Source organism: Castor canadensis, chromosome 7, assembly GCF_047511655.1.
Source record: "Castor canadensis chromosome 7, mCasCan1.hap1v2, whole genome shotgun sequence".
Classification (NCBI taxonomy): domain Eukaryota; kingdom Metazoa; phylum Chordata; class Mammalia; order Rodentia; family Castoridae; genus Castor; species Castor canadensis.
The window spans coordinates 105,194,432-105,210,683 of NC_133392.1; the positions used below are offsets into that span (position 1 = coordinate 105,194,432).

The 16,252-nt window shown below is 33.7% G+C and overlaps 1 protein-coding gene across 7 annotated transcripts in view; it reads right to left on the reverse strand.

The window, feature by feature from the left end:
* The window catches only part of Lrrc7 (leucine rich repeat containing 7), a 509,113-nt gene that overhangs the window by 43,784 nt on the left and 449,077 nt on the right, over positions 1 to 16,252 (reverse strand). For all 7 annotated transcript variants that reach the window (XM_074079777.1, XM_074079774.1, XM_074079778.1 and 4 more), the window contains 2 exons: positions 12,139 to 12,360; positions 3,296 to 3,388 (listed from right to left, as the gene is read on the reverse strand). In XM_074079777.1, coding sequence (XP_073935878.1) covers positions 3,296 to 3,388; positions 12,139 to 12,360 — 315 coding nt within the window. The remainder of the gene's footprint in view (positions 1 to 3,295; positions 3,389 to 12,138; positions 12,361 to 16,252) is intronic.

Below are 16,252 nucleotides of genomic sequence, written 5' to 3' on the forward strand. Positions count from 1 at the left end.
CTGACAATATAAACTCCAGGACTAACTGTACTCTATTCCTTTTCCTCAAGGAGACCATATTTAATTATGATTGCCTTGGTCTTGGAGGGGAGTTGTTTGTTACCAGATGCTGTCCTAAATTCTCAAAGCCTGGTACAAAATAGCCTGTCATACAAAGCTTAATCCTAAATCCTTCCTAAAGCCTTGGTTAACTTTTGGGCTCTCAAGTGTTTTCTACATTAACCTCACTCAACCCGAGAACTTAGATCAGAGCTTCTTCCAGAATGAACAACAGTTCACTTTTGCCCTTGTCCTTACTCTCAACCTTTTGAGCTGAATACATTGGACTTTCCCTATTTGGCTGTAATCAGTTTGGATGTTCTTTGACTTTGGTTCTTAGCACTGGCTGAAAAAAGCAGCTCTCAGTATCAATAATGAAGAGAAAGAAACAGTTTATTTTGGTTACGTTAACATAGAAAGTCTTCAATGCCTCCAAGACATTCAGATGTGCTAGAATACTCAGAATTTTAAGTGACAAAACATTCAAATAAGCATGAATGCTAAGTAAAAGAATGTACTATGCTTCCAAGAATTTTGCTAATCCATGATTTGTTTATTAGAAGGGAGCATCTAGCTTATTGCAGCTTAAACTTTTGTATCTCTGAACTCTTTAAAAACCATCTACTTCTGACCAAGTAGCACCTGTTGAATTTAGATATCTATTTAATTTGATTCTTCTCACCTCCAGCTATAATAGCCAACTCATAGAAAATGAATCTGTTTTTCAATATTGGGAAGAAATATTTTAGTTTATTTTCATTTTCTTATTGTTTAGTATTTTGGTTTTATTCTAAATTTTATGCAACCACTGAAGAATGAAGCACTGGGACTAAAGAAATGAAACTGGACACCCAAGCCATTAATCCCTTTCCTTCTAAATAGATTAAATTCTTGTGTAAACTGTCACAGCCAGTGTCTTTAGATACTTTCAACATGGTTAATACAGTATCCACCATATATTTGGCATGCCACCAAAAGTATTCAATAAGTTGATCAGTATTGATATCCTTCTGTAGACTTTGAATTTCTGGTTATTTCCATCAATTTTTCACTAATAGAGATTCATTTTTTTATACTGTGAAGTGGTTCTGAGAGTAATCAGTAAAAGAAAAGTTCTTTGGGGGAGAAATTTTTCAATGGGCACATTATATAATTCAAGCTCTGTATCTGCTACATTTAACCAAAAGAGAACATTATAAGATTACAGACATAGTTCAGTGTCTCAACAGAGTCATTAAAATGATTCCAATGAGGAATTAAATTAAGACTATAAAGTGCTCATATTTATCATACTGGAAAATGATAGGCAATGATTTGAAAGCCTCAGTTTTACATCCTTACATTTGAAAGTAGCAGAAATGCAACAGTGTTCTAACATGTTGACTATTTAGCAATCTCTTCATCTTTAATTTAAAAATATTATTCCGTTTCTTCCAAAAATAGAGTGAAAAGATTTATATGCTGGTGAGAAAGGAGAGAAAAACATGCCTTTTGAATTTCAACTGTCTTAAGAATAATCAAGTTACTAACTTGATTGTTTCATTGAATGAAAAGTTAGTTATAGGGGGGAATGTAAAACCAGAGACAAAAAGAGGGACCAAAATGAATAAGACATAATGCCTTGAGATTTAAAAAAATACCACATTTCTGGTCATTTTTAACTTTTATAAAGTATAAAAAGTATACATCACTAAGATTTATTAATAATTTATTAAAATTAAGTAAGTAGATGGTTCAACTAAAACATCAAATATTTTAATTCTACTAAAATCAATGGTTATTCTCAACATTTCACAATGGAAATGTAGTAGATGTGCAGATGTTTTTCACTGGTATTCCTCTACTTATAGAGGGATGACTCATACACACTCTTTCTACATATTCATGTAGAAGCTGTTCCAGTTTGTTGACCAACATAGCTTCCATCTATGGTCACTGGAGATTATTTTCTGGTCTCTTCCTTCCTAATGTATATAATAGTGTGAGTTTCCTACTTTTTGTACATTTTTTTCTCCTGAACTTCTCTGGAAAGAGAAAGGAGAGGACAGGGAAACTAGAAATAAAATGTCTGGAAATATGTTTAGGACAATATGAGATTAAAAGTTCTCTCTCGAATTTAAGAAATCTCCACTGTAGGGATATCCAAGATTTTTCAGAAGAAGTTTCTTTTTTCTTTCTCCTTTTATTTTGTCATTTTTACATTTACTTACATGTGTATACATTGTTTGTACCACAGAAGAAGTTTCATAATCAGAAATTGATCTGTCAGTTACTTTTATAATAGTGGCAGGTTGAAACGGTCTAGACCAGGTTGTGACTCAAATGTAAGTCAAGAGTCTGTGGAGTTTTTATTCAAATGTAATATTTCTCTTTTTTATTCCAAAGGTTTGTGATGTCACTAAAGCAGCTAAGTTTAGGGAGGTCAAAAGGTAAATCATTTTAATTATTATCAAATTATAATTATTAGTTGATTCAAAGCTGAGAGTACTAAACACTGATGATACAAGACAGAGTTTATAGCTCAGGGTAAATGGATTTCAATCTAAAAAGTTAGATGATCCACACGAGGATCAGGCAGGCCACATGTGAGCATGGATAGAATGCTGGACGTCCAGGCCTAGTCAAGATTAGAGTTGGTGTGACAAGATTTGTCCACGGTTTGGTGGGGGCAGTGATAAGCATAAGAAGAGTACCTGGTTCTTCTGCTAATGCTAACTCTGGTTTTTCTGTTCTACAGTTCTATTAATAAAATTGTTGATAAGCCTGGTGAGTTGAAGAGATGTCAGTCAGTTTGCTCTAGCATTGAGTCACTACTGTAATCTTTTTGTTACTATTAGAAAAACTTCCAGAATAATAAATAAGTGATTTACAAATAAATCTTTGGAAACACTCATTATGATTTGCTTGTACAGCCTTCTTTACATATATATATATATATATATATATATATATATATATATATATATATATGTGTGTGTGTGTGTGTGTGTAAAGCAAAAAAAAAAAAAAATCCATGACCCTCCTCCAACACATTAAAACCCCACCAAAAACCCTTTTCTTTTTTATTTTTAGTATTTGTTAGGCACTATAGTGGATTCCTTTTTCCCTCATGCTGAAAAAGTTTCTAATTAGCTTCACATAGTTAGGTAAATAAAGCACAATAAAAATATTTAATTTTTTTCTCTAGCCATTATATTAATTACAGTAGAAATCAGTATTTTAAAAATAAAATTGTCAATAAAAATTCATTTCTTACCTTGTCAGAAGGTTTGAATGGATTTCCCTGTCCACTAATTCCACCACTGATACTAAATCCAAGGCCAGGGTTCTTTTCTATTCTCACACAAAACTATGTAAAAGAGATAAATGAAGGTAAGTACTTTTAAATAAGTCCATCCCAGTGAAAAGATTCACATTTCACTTCAGTTTGTAGGGAAAGCCTATGTTGACCTAGAAAGCAAAAGACACATAAATTTCAACAAAATATTTACTATTTTTATATGCATCACTCATGATGGAAACTAGTTTGAAATCACTTGAGCAGTCAGGCATTAATGAAGTATTTAATTGTCATAATGTGCAGGAATAGGTTTTGATCTGTCTTGTAAATGTACATGCATTCAGACTAATTTGAAAGAACTACATGAATAAGTGGCAGAAAGGTCTCAAATGCAGAGAGAAGGAAAATATGGCCATTTAAATAAGGTACTCTGCTTTCTAATAGGGTAGTATAATTCAACTCCTAATTAGATAATTGTAATGTTTAGGAACATCAGGATTTTTAGTTTGAGAAATGGGCATCGTTGGAAAGAGGGTGAAACAAAGGAAGAATGAAGCTGGCAGTGAAAAGAACTTCGAGTATGGTGGCAGCTCCTGGAGCTGGAGTTAGGGGCCTAGGGAGAAAGTGAATAGTAGAAAAAGGTCAAAGAAAGAGTTCAAGTATATGGAGATGCTGTGATAGGGAGTAGCCAATAAATGCTTAGAGATGTAAGGACTAATATTCTAGGGTACTGTATTTTGTTACTCCTCAGTACGTCAAGTCAACAGTAGAAGTAAAAAGTAAAAGTAAAAACAGTAAAAGTAAAAAGGAGCTTTGTGTTTTATAAGGCTATAGGGAATGATAGCATTAGGAGTAGAGTCCACCTGGGTAAGGCTGTAGTAAAAGGGTAGCAATGGGAAATCTGCCAGAGATGACCTAAAGAAACTACAACAAACCTAAGAATTCTTGGCAACCCTGAGCTGGGCATGTGTGTGGCTATGGGAAAAATGCTGGTTCTGCAGGTAAAGTGGGACAGGGTGACCCCAGATGATTGAAAGCCTTAAGAGAAAGAGGCAGCATACTTTGGTTACATGAAGATAAAACATTTTTGTAAATTTTAAATACAGAAAATGTACTGGAACAAGATGAGCCAAATATTACCAGAGGTCAGCAGGCAAAAGATTAATAAAGAGTTAAGAAAAAAAAACCAGAACTACATTAGCATATATTTTGTATTTATGTAAATATATACTGGAAGAGTTCCTAAAGATGATTGGGAACATTTGCTTTCTTAAGAAGCTTAATGTTTTTTTTCCACCAGCATACTTGATTAACCTATTTATTTAATGCAAACACCCAAAATACTCTTTTGTTTTCAAGTACCTTTAAATACCTACCTTTTAAATAGTTCAACATCAATTAGGTTTCTCTGTTTAAGGAGACCATTTCTGAATTCACTGTCATATTTCATACTAGTAAATATAATGTTTAACTATTACACAGTTCACTTGCAATAAGGGTAAAAAAACTATCCACTAGTGTGATTTTTATGGTAGAGTCATTAATGAATAGTTTCTAAATTAAGGCCAGATGCAATTACTAAAAATACTTTTTCATATTTTTACTTTAAATATATATTTAATAACAACTTTTCCTTCAGTTGAGCTAGACTTGTTAAAATCTAGTTTTCATAGGGTGGTAGAAATTACAGCTTATACTAGTCTATATTTATATGGTTCATTGTCTATCGGTATGAACATATAATATTTTGATATAGCTAGAGGAAATACTTTAGCTTTATTTACTATACTTCTTGACCCTTTGCTATTATTTATTAGTTAGAAAATGAGAAGAAAGCAACCTGTATAATTGATTTTTTTCTTTTGTGTTTGCCCATATGTGTATGCATTTTCAAATAAATTATTTAAAATTTGGGTTATATCTTTCTAATGTGAAATTTTCATATACAATGATGTGCAAGGTGTATGTACTTCTGGCTTTCCCCAGGTCTCTATAAAACCTGAGAGGAAACAAATGCAACAGATTTCATTTACACAGAAGATTGCTGAGATTAATTTCCAGTCATTCTTTTTCAAGGTAGTAACTATATCTATTTTATATTATTGTAAATCTGGAAGGCACTAAAAATCTAAGAAAACCAAATTTCATATGTGCCAAGTATTTGAAGAACAGTCTCAATATATTTTTAATAATAGAAATAATAAAGATGATACTGTGGTTTTATAAATGTGACAAACAAATATAAATTCTGATCTGAAGCTAAACGACTCTTGGGTATGCTAAGGTATGGCTAAGGTTGTGCTATGACTATTGGGTCTCATAAAACATGTCAGAGAGAGAGAGTATTCATTTCACATCTAGGGAGTTCCACCTGCCTGCCAAGGCCCAAAGAAACTGTAAAATATAAGAGGAAAGAATATGTTACTGTCAAGAGACAGTCTGAAAAGAAGGAGGATTAGCAAAGAATATGCAGTATTCTAGCAAAAGGTCAGGGCTAGGAGTCTAATAAACAGCATATTTAATGAGAATCAGTTTTTCAATTTTCTTTTAAGAGGCTGATAACCAATAATGAAATTTATGGCTGAAAACATAAAAAGGAGTCTTATGTTTTAATGTCTCTTACAACTTCCAGAGTCTGCTTCCTTCATGACAAAATAGATTATAATGTCACAGTATGGCCCTGTGAGATCATAATCTATAATCGTCCACACTCTAAAACCTAAACTCTAAAACAAAGGAAACAGCTGTGTGTGTGTGTGTGTGTGTGTGTGTGTGTGTGTGTGTGTGTGTGTGTGTGTGTGTGTGTATGTTTAGAGCTGTAATTCATGTTTAGGGAAAGATACCTGTGATGCTGAAATCAATTTGCCTCCTACTGACTATTCTCTTTCTTAGCATTATACACAATAAGGTATTTAGTGGAAACTATTTTGTACTGCTTAAGATGCATTCATTATTCACTTAATAGTTATACCAAAATTTTTATTCCAAGAACTACCCATTCTATTCTCAGCCAGTATGCTTTGGGTGAGTCATGTTATATAGATCTAAAACAAAGAGCTATATTTCCTAAAAATTTAATTTTTTATAGGATGGGTAAGTAACACAATCAGAAAGGACTAATATGATGTCACTAGGATGTCCAGGAAAGACAATCTTGCTCTTTCTTTCTTGTTTGAAAATGAAAAGGCTGGAGCTCTCACAGTTGTCTCTCTAGCATGAGGGAAAAGCTTTTCTTAGACAGGAAGCAACCCAAGGAGAGAGAAGCTTTGACTTCTACTGAGCCTGGTATTAAGTCTTATCTGAAACCTGCCCCATTCCTGAAATTTCAGATTACATGATTCAAAATGTTCTCTTTTTGCTTAAGCCTTATTAGATTGAGTTGCTAGTAATCAAATGTCTAAGTTGGTTAAAACTTTAGGAAAACCTTGATATTTGCATAAAACAAAAGAAGACTTCTTATTCTCTTTTTGAAAAGAAAAATATACATGTGGTTTGGGAACTGCAACAACTGTAACCACAATATTCTATAGTGTGTGACATTTTAGTTATTATGGAAGTATAAATCAAAACCACAATGCGATAACACTTCCCAGGATAATAAAACACTTCACAGGTAATAAAAAAAAGCAGACAGACAGAAACGCGTATTGGTAAGCATGTGAATAAATTGAAATCCTCATTTATTGGAATATATGTTGTACTTACTTTATTAAACAGTTTGGCAGTTCCTCAAAATGCTAAATATAATTACCATATGACCTATCAGTTTCATTCCTATGTATCTATTCAAGAAACACAAACACATGTACCTTTGTACAAATTTGTACATAAATGCTCATGAAATATTATTCATAATAGTCCCAAAGTAGAAACAACCCAGATATTCATCAAATGATGGTTCAAATGGATAAGTTGTTTATACAATGGAGTATTATTTTGGCAATGGTAAGGAATAAAGTACTAATACATGCTATGCTCAGTGTATTATGCTAAATGAAAGAAGCAAGTCATAAAAAACACACACTGCACCATCACATTTATATTAGTTGTCCAAAATAGGATAGTTTTATGCAGAGAAAGAAAGTAGGTGAGTGGTTGTCTAGGATTAGAGAGAAGGAATATGGAAACTGACTGCTAAGGGGTACAAGGTTTCTTTTTGGAATGATAAAAATGTTCTAAAATTAAATTATGGTGATGACTGCTCAATTACACATATAAGAAAAATAATTTACTTGTACACTTTGTTTAAAGTGAACTTTATGGTATGTATATTATATCAATAAAGCTGTTATAAAACAGTAAGAGGTGCATGACAGGAAAAAAAAGCTAAGGAAAGAGAAGGAAATGTAGGCAGGGACTATAACTGAAAGGACATTATACCATAGTGTAAAGATTGAGAATTTATTCAGAAATTTTGAAAGCCACTAAAGCATTTTAAGCAGAAGAGTGACACGATATAACATGTTTTGAAAAGCTAACTCTGGCAGTAGAGAATAGATTGACAGGAATTAAACTGGAAGAAAAGAAAGCACTGAAGGAGTATTGGACGTAGTTAGGGGCTATTGTGACTAACTAAAATGGCAGTGGTGCAGATGATGATAAGTGGTATGAGAGTCAGGATATATTTTGATAGAATTTCTTGGATTGGATGTTCAAAAAGGAAATGTGACCTTCCTGGAACAGGTCATTTTAACACTCAGTAATTATGGAGTACTTAAGTAGTTTACTGAGACAACGGTTTCAAACATGTCTTTGGATTAGATGCTCTGGACAACTGCATGAAGAGCACACAAGAGTTCAAGGTAAGGTTTTGTCTATTGGGGGTAGTTGAAGAAAACTACATCAAACTGAGGGATATATGAAGAAAAACTTGAAAATATTTGTTTTATTAAACTACGTTTTCTTCTCAAAGCTACAATGAAATGACAACATCAAAAATGTTGGGGAGGAGGTGGAAAAATCAACCTATGTGCTCAGCAATGGATGAATGGATAAAGAAAATGTAGTGTGTATATACACAATAGAATCTTAAATATCCCTAAAAGTAGAATCTTGTCATTTGCAGCAAAATGAGTAGAACTGGAGGACATTGTGTTAAGTGAAATAAGCCAGACATAGGAAGACAAGTAGTACATGTTCTCTCTCATATATGGAAATTAAAAAGGAAGTAAGTGAACCTGATGTAGATAGAGATTACTAGGGATTGGAGAGTGGAAGGGCATCTAGATAATCTAAGTGGATGAAGAGGGGATGTATTTGGTCAAGGCACTCTGTGTGCATGTATTGAAATATAACACTGAAACCTATCAATACATGTTAATAAAATATGGAATTTAAAGTTAAAAGGCAATAATTAAGATAGTTAGAAAACAGGTATGAAATGGGTTGGATGTATGTGTTGTACTCAAACAGCTTCAGGGACATCCAATACTTCATCCTGCACTTCTTAAAATATTGTTATTTATAAATTCCCTATAGAATTTTATTCTCCAGGCATTAAAAATAATCTACAGCTCTCAATTTATAATTCATGGTTTGACATAAGGAATGTGAAACTCAGCATAGTAAATTCTATAAAATGACTTTGTAAGTTGTGTAACAGTCACATGGTCAAATGCATGGACTGGAGGGTATAGTTGTCTATTTCTTTACTTTTGCAAGGTGAACTTACTCTAGACTTGTGTACTTGGCTATGGCGTAGCCAGCTACAACGTGTATATTGTAGACCCATGGCACTGGGTTCTAATTAAACTATTGTATGATCACAATCAAAACACTTAACTTCTCTTGGTCTTAGTTTCTTAGTCAACAAAAGAGAAGCTGGTTCACCTAGATCATAGCTTTAGTTAAATTAAATCAGTTTTTACATGGAAAGGTTCTGGGAGATTTGAAGCATCTTGCTGATATTTTTCCTTATTATTTCTGCCTTGGTATCTGTATGTTCTACTTATATAAATATACTTTGCCTTGGATTACAAATTTGTATAAGAACCAAGATGTTATTAGTTTCTTTTAAAATATTCAATTTATGTATGCTTTTAAATAGTGATAATACCAATATATTATTCAGCTGATAAGTAGTTGAGCCATAGAACATCTAAAGCATTTAAAACCTGAGGAGCTTTAAAAAATTACATTACCTAGGTAACCTGCAGATTAATAAAATCAGTTAATTTGGGAATGAAGCCAAAATGCATCAGTGTTTTTTAAATCTCCTTAACAGATTCCATGTATAACTGAGATTGAAAATAGCTGATGTAAATTATTATATTGTGAAGGGGAGAATAAGGAGGATAAGAAAGAAAAATATTGAAAACATTTAAAGATTATGTAGAGTTTCACATGAAAATTATAGCCGCTTGTTATGTTTTTGGTTTCATTTATTTTTCTGTCTTTAGACTAAGGAGGTTGGGAACAGTAACCATTAAGTGACTTCCAATATTTTCATTCTCAAACTCTCATACGCCAGGCTTACTTTTCTTCTGTGTGTGTGTAGAATTGTACCATTTGACTCTCACGGAAACTTTTCGACTGTTCTTCGTGGGTGGTAATTTCTTTTATTATTATTATTATTATTTCAGGCCTGGGGATCAATCCCAGGGACTTGGTGCATGCAGGGTATGTGCTCTACCATTGAGCTCCATCTCCAGTCCATAATGTTTTCATTTTATGGAGAGAAATGGAATATCAGAAAGAGTTAATGTCTTGGCCAGAGTATGGCTAGTAAAAGTAAACACGAAAGTAGAACTTAAATTCTGAGACCTAGCTCTAGTATTCTTTTCCTTGAATGACAGAGCTAAATGAAGAAGCACAGAGGTTAGGAAAAGCAAGAGAGATGAAAGGAAATAGTGTAGGGGATGGTGGTGTGCGGGAAAATGTTTAACAGCTTGTCAGGAATGGGGGCATACCCTGCTCTGTAATGTTTGACAGTTTTCAGGGCGTAAGTTTTCCCACAATGCCAGCCTTTTCATGGGATGTCATTGAAGGTGGAGTTGGGGAGAGATGCCCACAATAATGGGCCAATATGAGCCAGCTCTATCAAGATGTTAGCATTAAACAAACATACTGAATTATGGAGAAACTTTAAACAAACTGTTTCAAGATTTGCAAGTGGATTGGGAGGAAGAGAGTTTTAGAATCAGGACTAATTGTTTAAAGACCTTTTAGGCTTTATTCTTGTCACCCAAAGTTTTTAAACCTCAACATTCTAAACCATTTTCAGCCTCAAACCAAAGCAGACAAAACTAAAAAGGCAAAGGAATTATATTTAAGTCCTTTCTTTAACATAGTTTTGAATGCTTACATTTTCTTCTCTCAGTTTGAAAGGCACCCAGTATTATCAGAGTTATGAATCAAAACACATGAAAGGTATATTCTCTGAAAGAATCATGATGTTTTAAACTGAATTTATATGTAAACTTTAAGATTTAGTAATCTTCAGGTTAAACTATATAAATTATGTCTTTAGATATTCAGATTAACTGTATGGTAATACTAAGTTTATAGTTCCTTGTAGGTAAAACAGAGGGCTTTGACCTCAGTAGATTTTTTAAATATATCGATTCTGGTAACAACACAAAAACAACAACACGCATGTAGCTACTGATAGGCGTAACTAAATCAGAGAATGGGTTGAGGTTATGGTATTTGTGAGGTAGTAGATAGGAATAATTTTTTATTCTCTTAAGATACCTTTGGTAAAGAATAATTTAAAACATCATTAGTTTTTCAGAAACTCCAGAGAATTAAAAACTTCACATCATTATCTGGTTAAAAGCACCTGTCTCATTTATTATACATTGAATCCAACACTTGGCCTAGATCAAGGAAGTAGAGTAAAAGAATTGTCTTGAAAAAAGTACCTATGATTCTGAGAATAATGAATACTACATTTCAGTTTCAAGATGGGTGGTAAGAAATAGAGGCAATGTTTAAAGTAGCTGGGATCCCATGATAAATGGCTCTTAATACCAAGAAAAAGCTGGAGAATGAACTTAATGTTTAGAAAGTGAGGCACTTAACATGGAAAGCATTTGAGTAAGCAATAGCAAAGTGAGACCTTTATAAACCATATTAAAAATTCAGTAAAGTCAGTGGGAGCTATGCCTAATTATCTGAAGAATGAAATAAGACAAATTTTATGTGAGTATTAAAATCTTAATGTCTTACTTTCTAAGATTAATATAACTCAATAAATGAGATCCTATTCTGTTTTCTGGTCCTAAGGAAGTAAAATGGATTCTACAATGGAAAAGCAAATCCTAGTTTTAGATAGGTCAGAAAAGCAGCATTTTTTTTTACATGGCATTTATCAACAGTTTTGGGGCGTTACAGAAATATTTCTCTTCTTAAATGTTCTTTATAGCAAAGTTTTATCTCTGTACTATTCAATAACCAGAAGATAGACTTTAAATTTTTTTTTCCACAAATAGAGGAGAATAATCCAGTTTATTTTTTATACTGTCAATTTTACCAGAGACCTCAGTCAATACTCCTAATCCATTGCAACTCCATAACCTTTAAAAACTGTGCTGTAGAGCTAATCACAGTTGGGAGAGAAAGGAGGTAGGGAGGGGCACAGAACAGAACTGGAAAAATATTCTGACCCATCATTTTTTCCTTTTTATAGGGTATTTTACCAACCATAAATTTCTATGTGTTATAGTCCTTTACCACTAAAAATAATTACAAAATCCCTATAAAGAATGTTCTATTCCATTCAGCTTGCTTACTGCATTATGTGTCCTGGACCACATTCGTAACAGAAGTTTTGGTTTTTTTCCCTTAAAATCCATCAACTATTAAAAAGCTCTTCTCACCTGCTCTGGATATCCATCCATACTTCTTTGCCCTTTAGTTTGAATTAAGCACCGTCCAGGTTGAGGTCCCCGGGTGGCCTGTGAAGAGGGGATCTGAATAGGCAATGGTGACTGAAATTGCTGGATGGTCACTTTGTTTATGTTTCCTTCATATGGCTGCTGTTCCCGGCTGCGATGCTGAAGGCTTTGGGATCCCATCAAAGTCTGGATGTGGCTGCCTGCCTGTGGAGAAGATAATCTGTCAGGCAAAGGCTTGTGGTGCTGGAAGGATGTGATTGAAATGGTAGCATTTAGGCTTTCAGCCACAGCTGGAAAGGATAATGAAGAAACAGTAAGGGTCGGCCTACTGAAGTTTGTGAAAATTTTAATATTGGAGCAAGGTTGCATTAAATACATTTGAGGCCATTTGATGGCTTGCCAAAAATTATTTCAACTCCCATTTTAAGGGAACAAAGTTCTGTTTGAAAGAATCTCAAGAAAAAGCAGTCACAACTTAAAAATAAAGTGGAGATCTAGCTGGCACTTTATTTTGAAAAACACAAAGAGGATATACAATATATCTAACATCAGGGGGGAATTGATACACCTGCTTCCTAACTCTGAAGCAAAATAATTGAATTACATAAGTTTTATGTCACAGGTGCATAGTAATCTTGTTCAGGTGAGTATAATCAATGTTTATTGTTCTATTATTCAATCAACAGCATGTTTTTTAAATTTCTAAGTTGTATTAATAATTTATCATATGGTAAGTTCCTGTGAGTACTTATATCTTGTAGAGGCACTAGACATGGCAACGTAGAAAAGGGAAACTATAGTGAAATGGAAAATCATTTAAAGTGAGAAGGTTTATCATTGCATTCTAAATAAGAGGTAAATTAAAGAGAAAATATTCAGATTTATTATTTGGCAATACGTAGGGCAAAATAAACAACATTTGATATAATGTAGATGTCCAATTGACTGTTTTGGTATTATGTACAATTTTTTATATTCACAAACATTACAGATAGTTCATTGATGAGAGCTTATTGGAAAAGTTACAAAGTTGCAAAAAAGTTTTAGTCTACACCAGTATAATGTGAAAGCAATTACCCATATAACATTGTCCAACACACTTCACATGATCACAAAATGACTATCCCCAAAATACAATAAACGGAAAATTTTATACCTCTATTGCATCTCTTCTTAGAAATCTGTTTGAAAGGAGACAGCCCAACCTTTTTAGCCATTCTAGAAGATCGAACACCATTCTGGGTAAGTTTTTCTTTAGTACAAATTTGATTCTTTTCTGCTTACATGGAATTTCATAATCTCTTGTTTGGTAGGAGAGGGAAGTCATGACAAATCCAGTATCAGATTTTGATCATCTATTCTGAATGAACTCATTGGCGTGCTTAGCTGTATAGGTAGAGGGAAAAAAAATCTCCTGCAGTGAGAGGAGCTGGAGTGCAGGCTGTCTGCCTGTGGCTGACTGACCAGGCTACTAAGCAACTGATTCATTTTCACATTTATTTCTACTTCCCACATCCACCAGTGTAATATTTGTGGGTCTTTAGTGCTTGAATGGGTGGGAAAGAGGAAGACTGGCAATTGAAAGTGATTTCATAGATAATCAAGAAGTTTTGTACCTGACAAACTTAGAAGGAAACCAGAACATATCTTTGGTTCCTTGATGTGTAATCTACATGAGAAAAATCAATAATGAATGTTGAAGGATTGCTTTGTTGACTAATCTTAAAATGGTCTATCCAAGGGTGAAAGCCTAATTTTGTACATTACAGGACTGTAATAGACTTTAGTTTTTTTTAATGGTTTATTTTTTTCTGATGGCATAATTTGAGCTGAGAAATTATGTGGACTTTGAATTCTTTGAAGGCAAGCACCATATCCTACTTATTTTCAATGACTGTCATAGTACTACAATTAATAATTAATAGCTATCATCAAATACTTGGTGCCAAATAATGTGCTAAAATACTTTACACATATTATCTCCTTTAGTCTTCAGAACAACATTAAGAGGTAATTATAATTTTCCAATTTTGCTGAAGAGGAAACTAAGGTTGGGAGAGGTTATGTAACTTTCCCAAGTATTTTATACAACTGGTAACCTGAAATGGCCAGCTTTTGAATCAAGGCAGTGTGACTATCAAATATCATGCTTTTAAACATGGCATTATATTGCTACCCTCTTCTCTCAAATTGGCATCCTCTCCTAATAGTTCAACTTGAATTGAAAAGGAACCATGGAAAGGAAAAAAGGATCAGGTTTTTGAGTGAGGATATATTTAATTTCTTTAGTAGCTCTTGAATTTGCAAAAGGGCCATTTCCTACTTGGTGAATTAGGTCTATCAGCTATTTCAGGTGCTATGTATGCAGCTTCAAAGCTTTACACTTAAGCAAAAAGGATGATGCTTTAGTATTCTTTCTGTTACTATAAAGTAATGAAGCTCATCTTCTCAGATGGGTTGGCAAAACCGAAAGCATGCGTGGGAAAGACACACTGTAAAGTGATTTTGTTTGTAACAGCAGCACTTTCATTCTCTTGGGGGATAGGCTGAGATGAATGGGATGGGGAATGTCAGCTGTTGAAAGCAGAGAATTAACACTGAATTTTGTGTAAAGTTAAACATAAGTGACAGACATCTAGAGGGACAATTATGATGCAGAAGGACTGTAAAGAGGTTTTTTTGTTTTGTTTTGTTTTGTTTTTGGCACAAAGGCAACCAAAAGGTAATAAAGATGCTGCTTTTTATGAAGTACAAAAGGCTGATGAAAATGTCTGAAGCTGGATTTGTTCAAGTAGAGGCTTAGCTATGCGAACATTGACTCACACTGAAGAGACTTTTAAACACTAAAGTTTCTGTAAAGACTGAACTACATATTTGAATGATAAAAAGTAGAGAAGATGTGACATTTGTTTGAAAGTTTCAAAGGGAAGCCAGACAGCATGACATGTATTTGAGGAGAACAGTCATGGAATATGGTATTTTTCAAGACCCCAAAACAAATTGTAAACGTTTACAGTGAAAACCTCCAAAATCCATAGGATTCAAGGGAACATTTATGTCAAAACCAGAGGAAAGAAATGTTGATCTGATTTTAAATGGTATTGTTTTGGCAAAATTCATTCCATGGCTAATCAGGCTTATTGTGGGAAATTGTGAAGTGTTTGAGAGTTTTTTTTTTTAATGATATGAAAGAATGGCTTTATCCCTACAAAATGCTTTGGTTCACACTGTTCTTTTAGATAAAAGAGTGTTAGACTGAGAAGTACTTAATTGGGTCATTTGTTTTATTACCTGTCTTGGCTCTTGAGCCACTATAGCTTACTCCAAAAATCAAACACAGCCTGGAAGGATGGCAATTTATGCCACGGAGAATGTTGAGAACAACATCATTCACTATCTACAATTAAGTTCAACAAGTTCTAAAAAATGTTAAGGACCAAGGGCAACAACACAGAATCATCTGTAAAAGTTAACTTAGTAACTGAATTAGCACTGTTTTTAAAAAGTCAGTGTGAGTAATTTTGTAAGACAACAACAGCAACAACTACAAAAATCTATTCTATCACTTTGTATTCAACACTACATATTCTACAGTCCCCCTTTTAATGTAGGCTGTTTTAAAAGGTGAGCCAGTAAGACTTTTGCTTCCAGGTAGATGGACTAAATGTACTTTTCTCTATTCCCTTCCTTAACTATAATGACAATTCCTGGATGTTATATATAAACAAATATAATAAGATTTTAAAAAATACAAGGAACCCAGGAACCAAGTCACAACATGGCCGTAGCTTCCTGGAGCTACATATCCAGACTTGGAGCTGAAGAACTGAGAGAATGTTAATAGATACAGACAAAAAAACCCCCAAAAAACAAAAAACCCCAAAACCCAAAGAAAGCAAAAACAAAAAACCCACAAAGACCTCAAACAGAACCCTACTCCCTCTGTCCAAAGGATTAGGAAAGACAAAGCCTAGCAGACACAATGAATTTAGACAGTAACTTCTCCATGATAGCTGAACACCACAGGAAAAAAAAAACCAAAACTATGGCTCAAAATTAACAATGCCAGCAAAGGCCAAGTGGGTATCCTAGACTT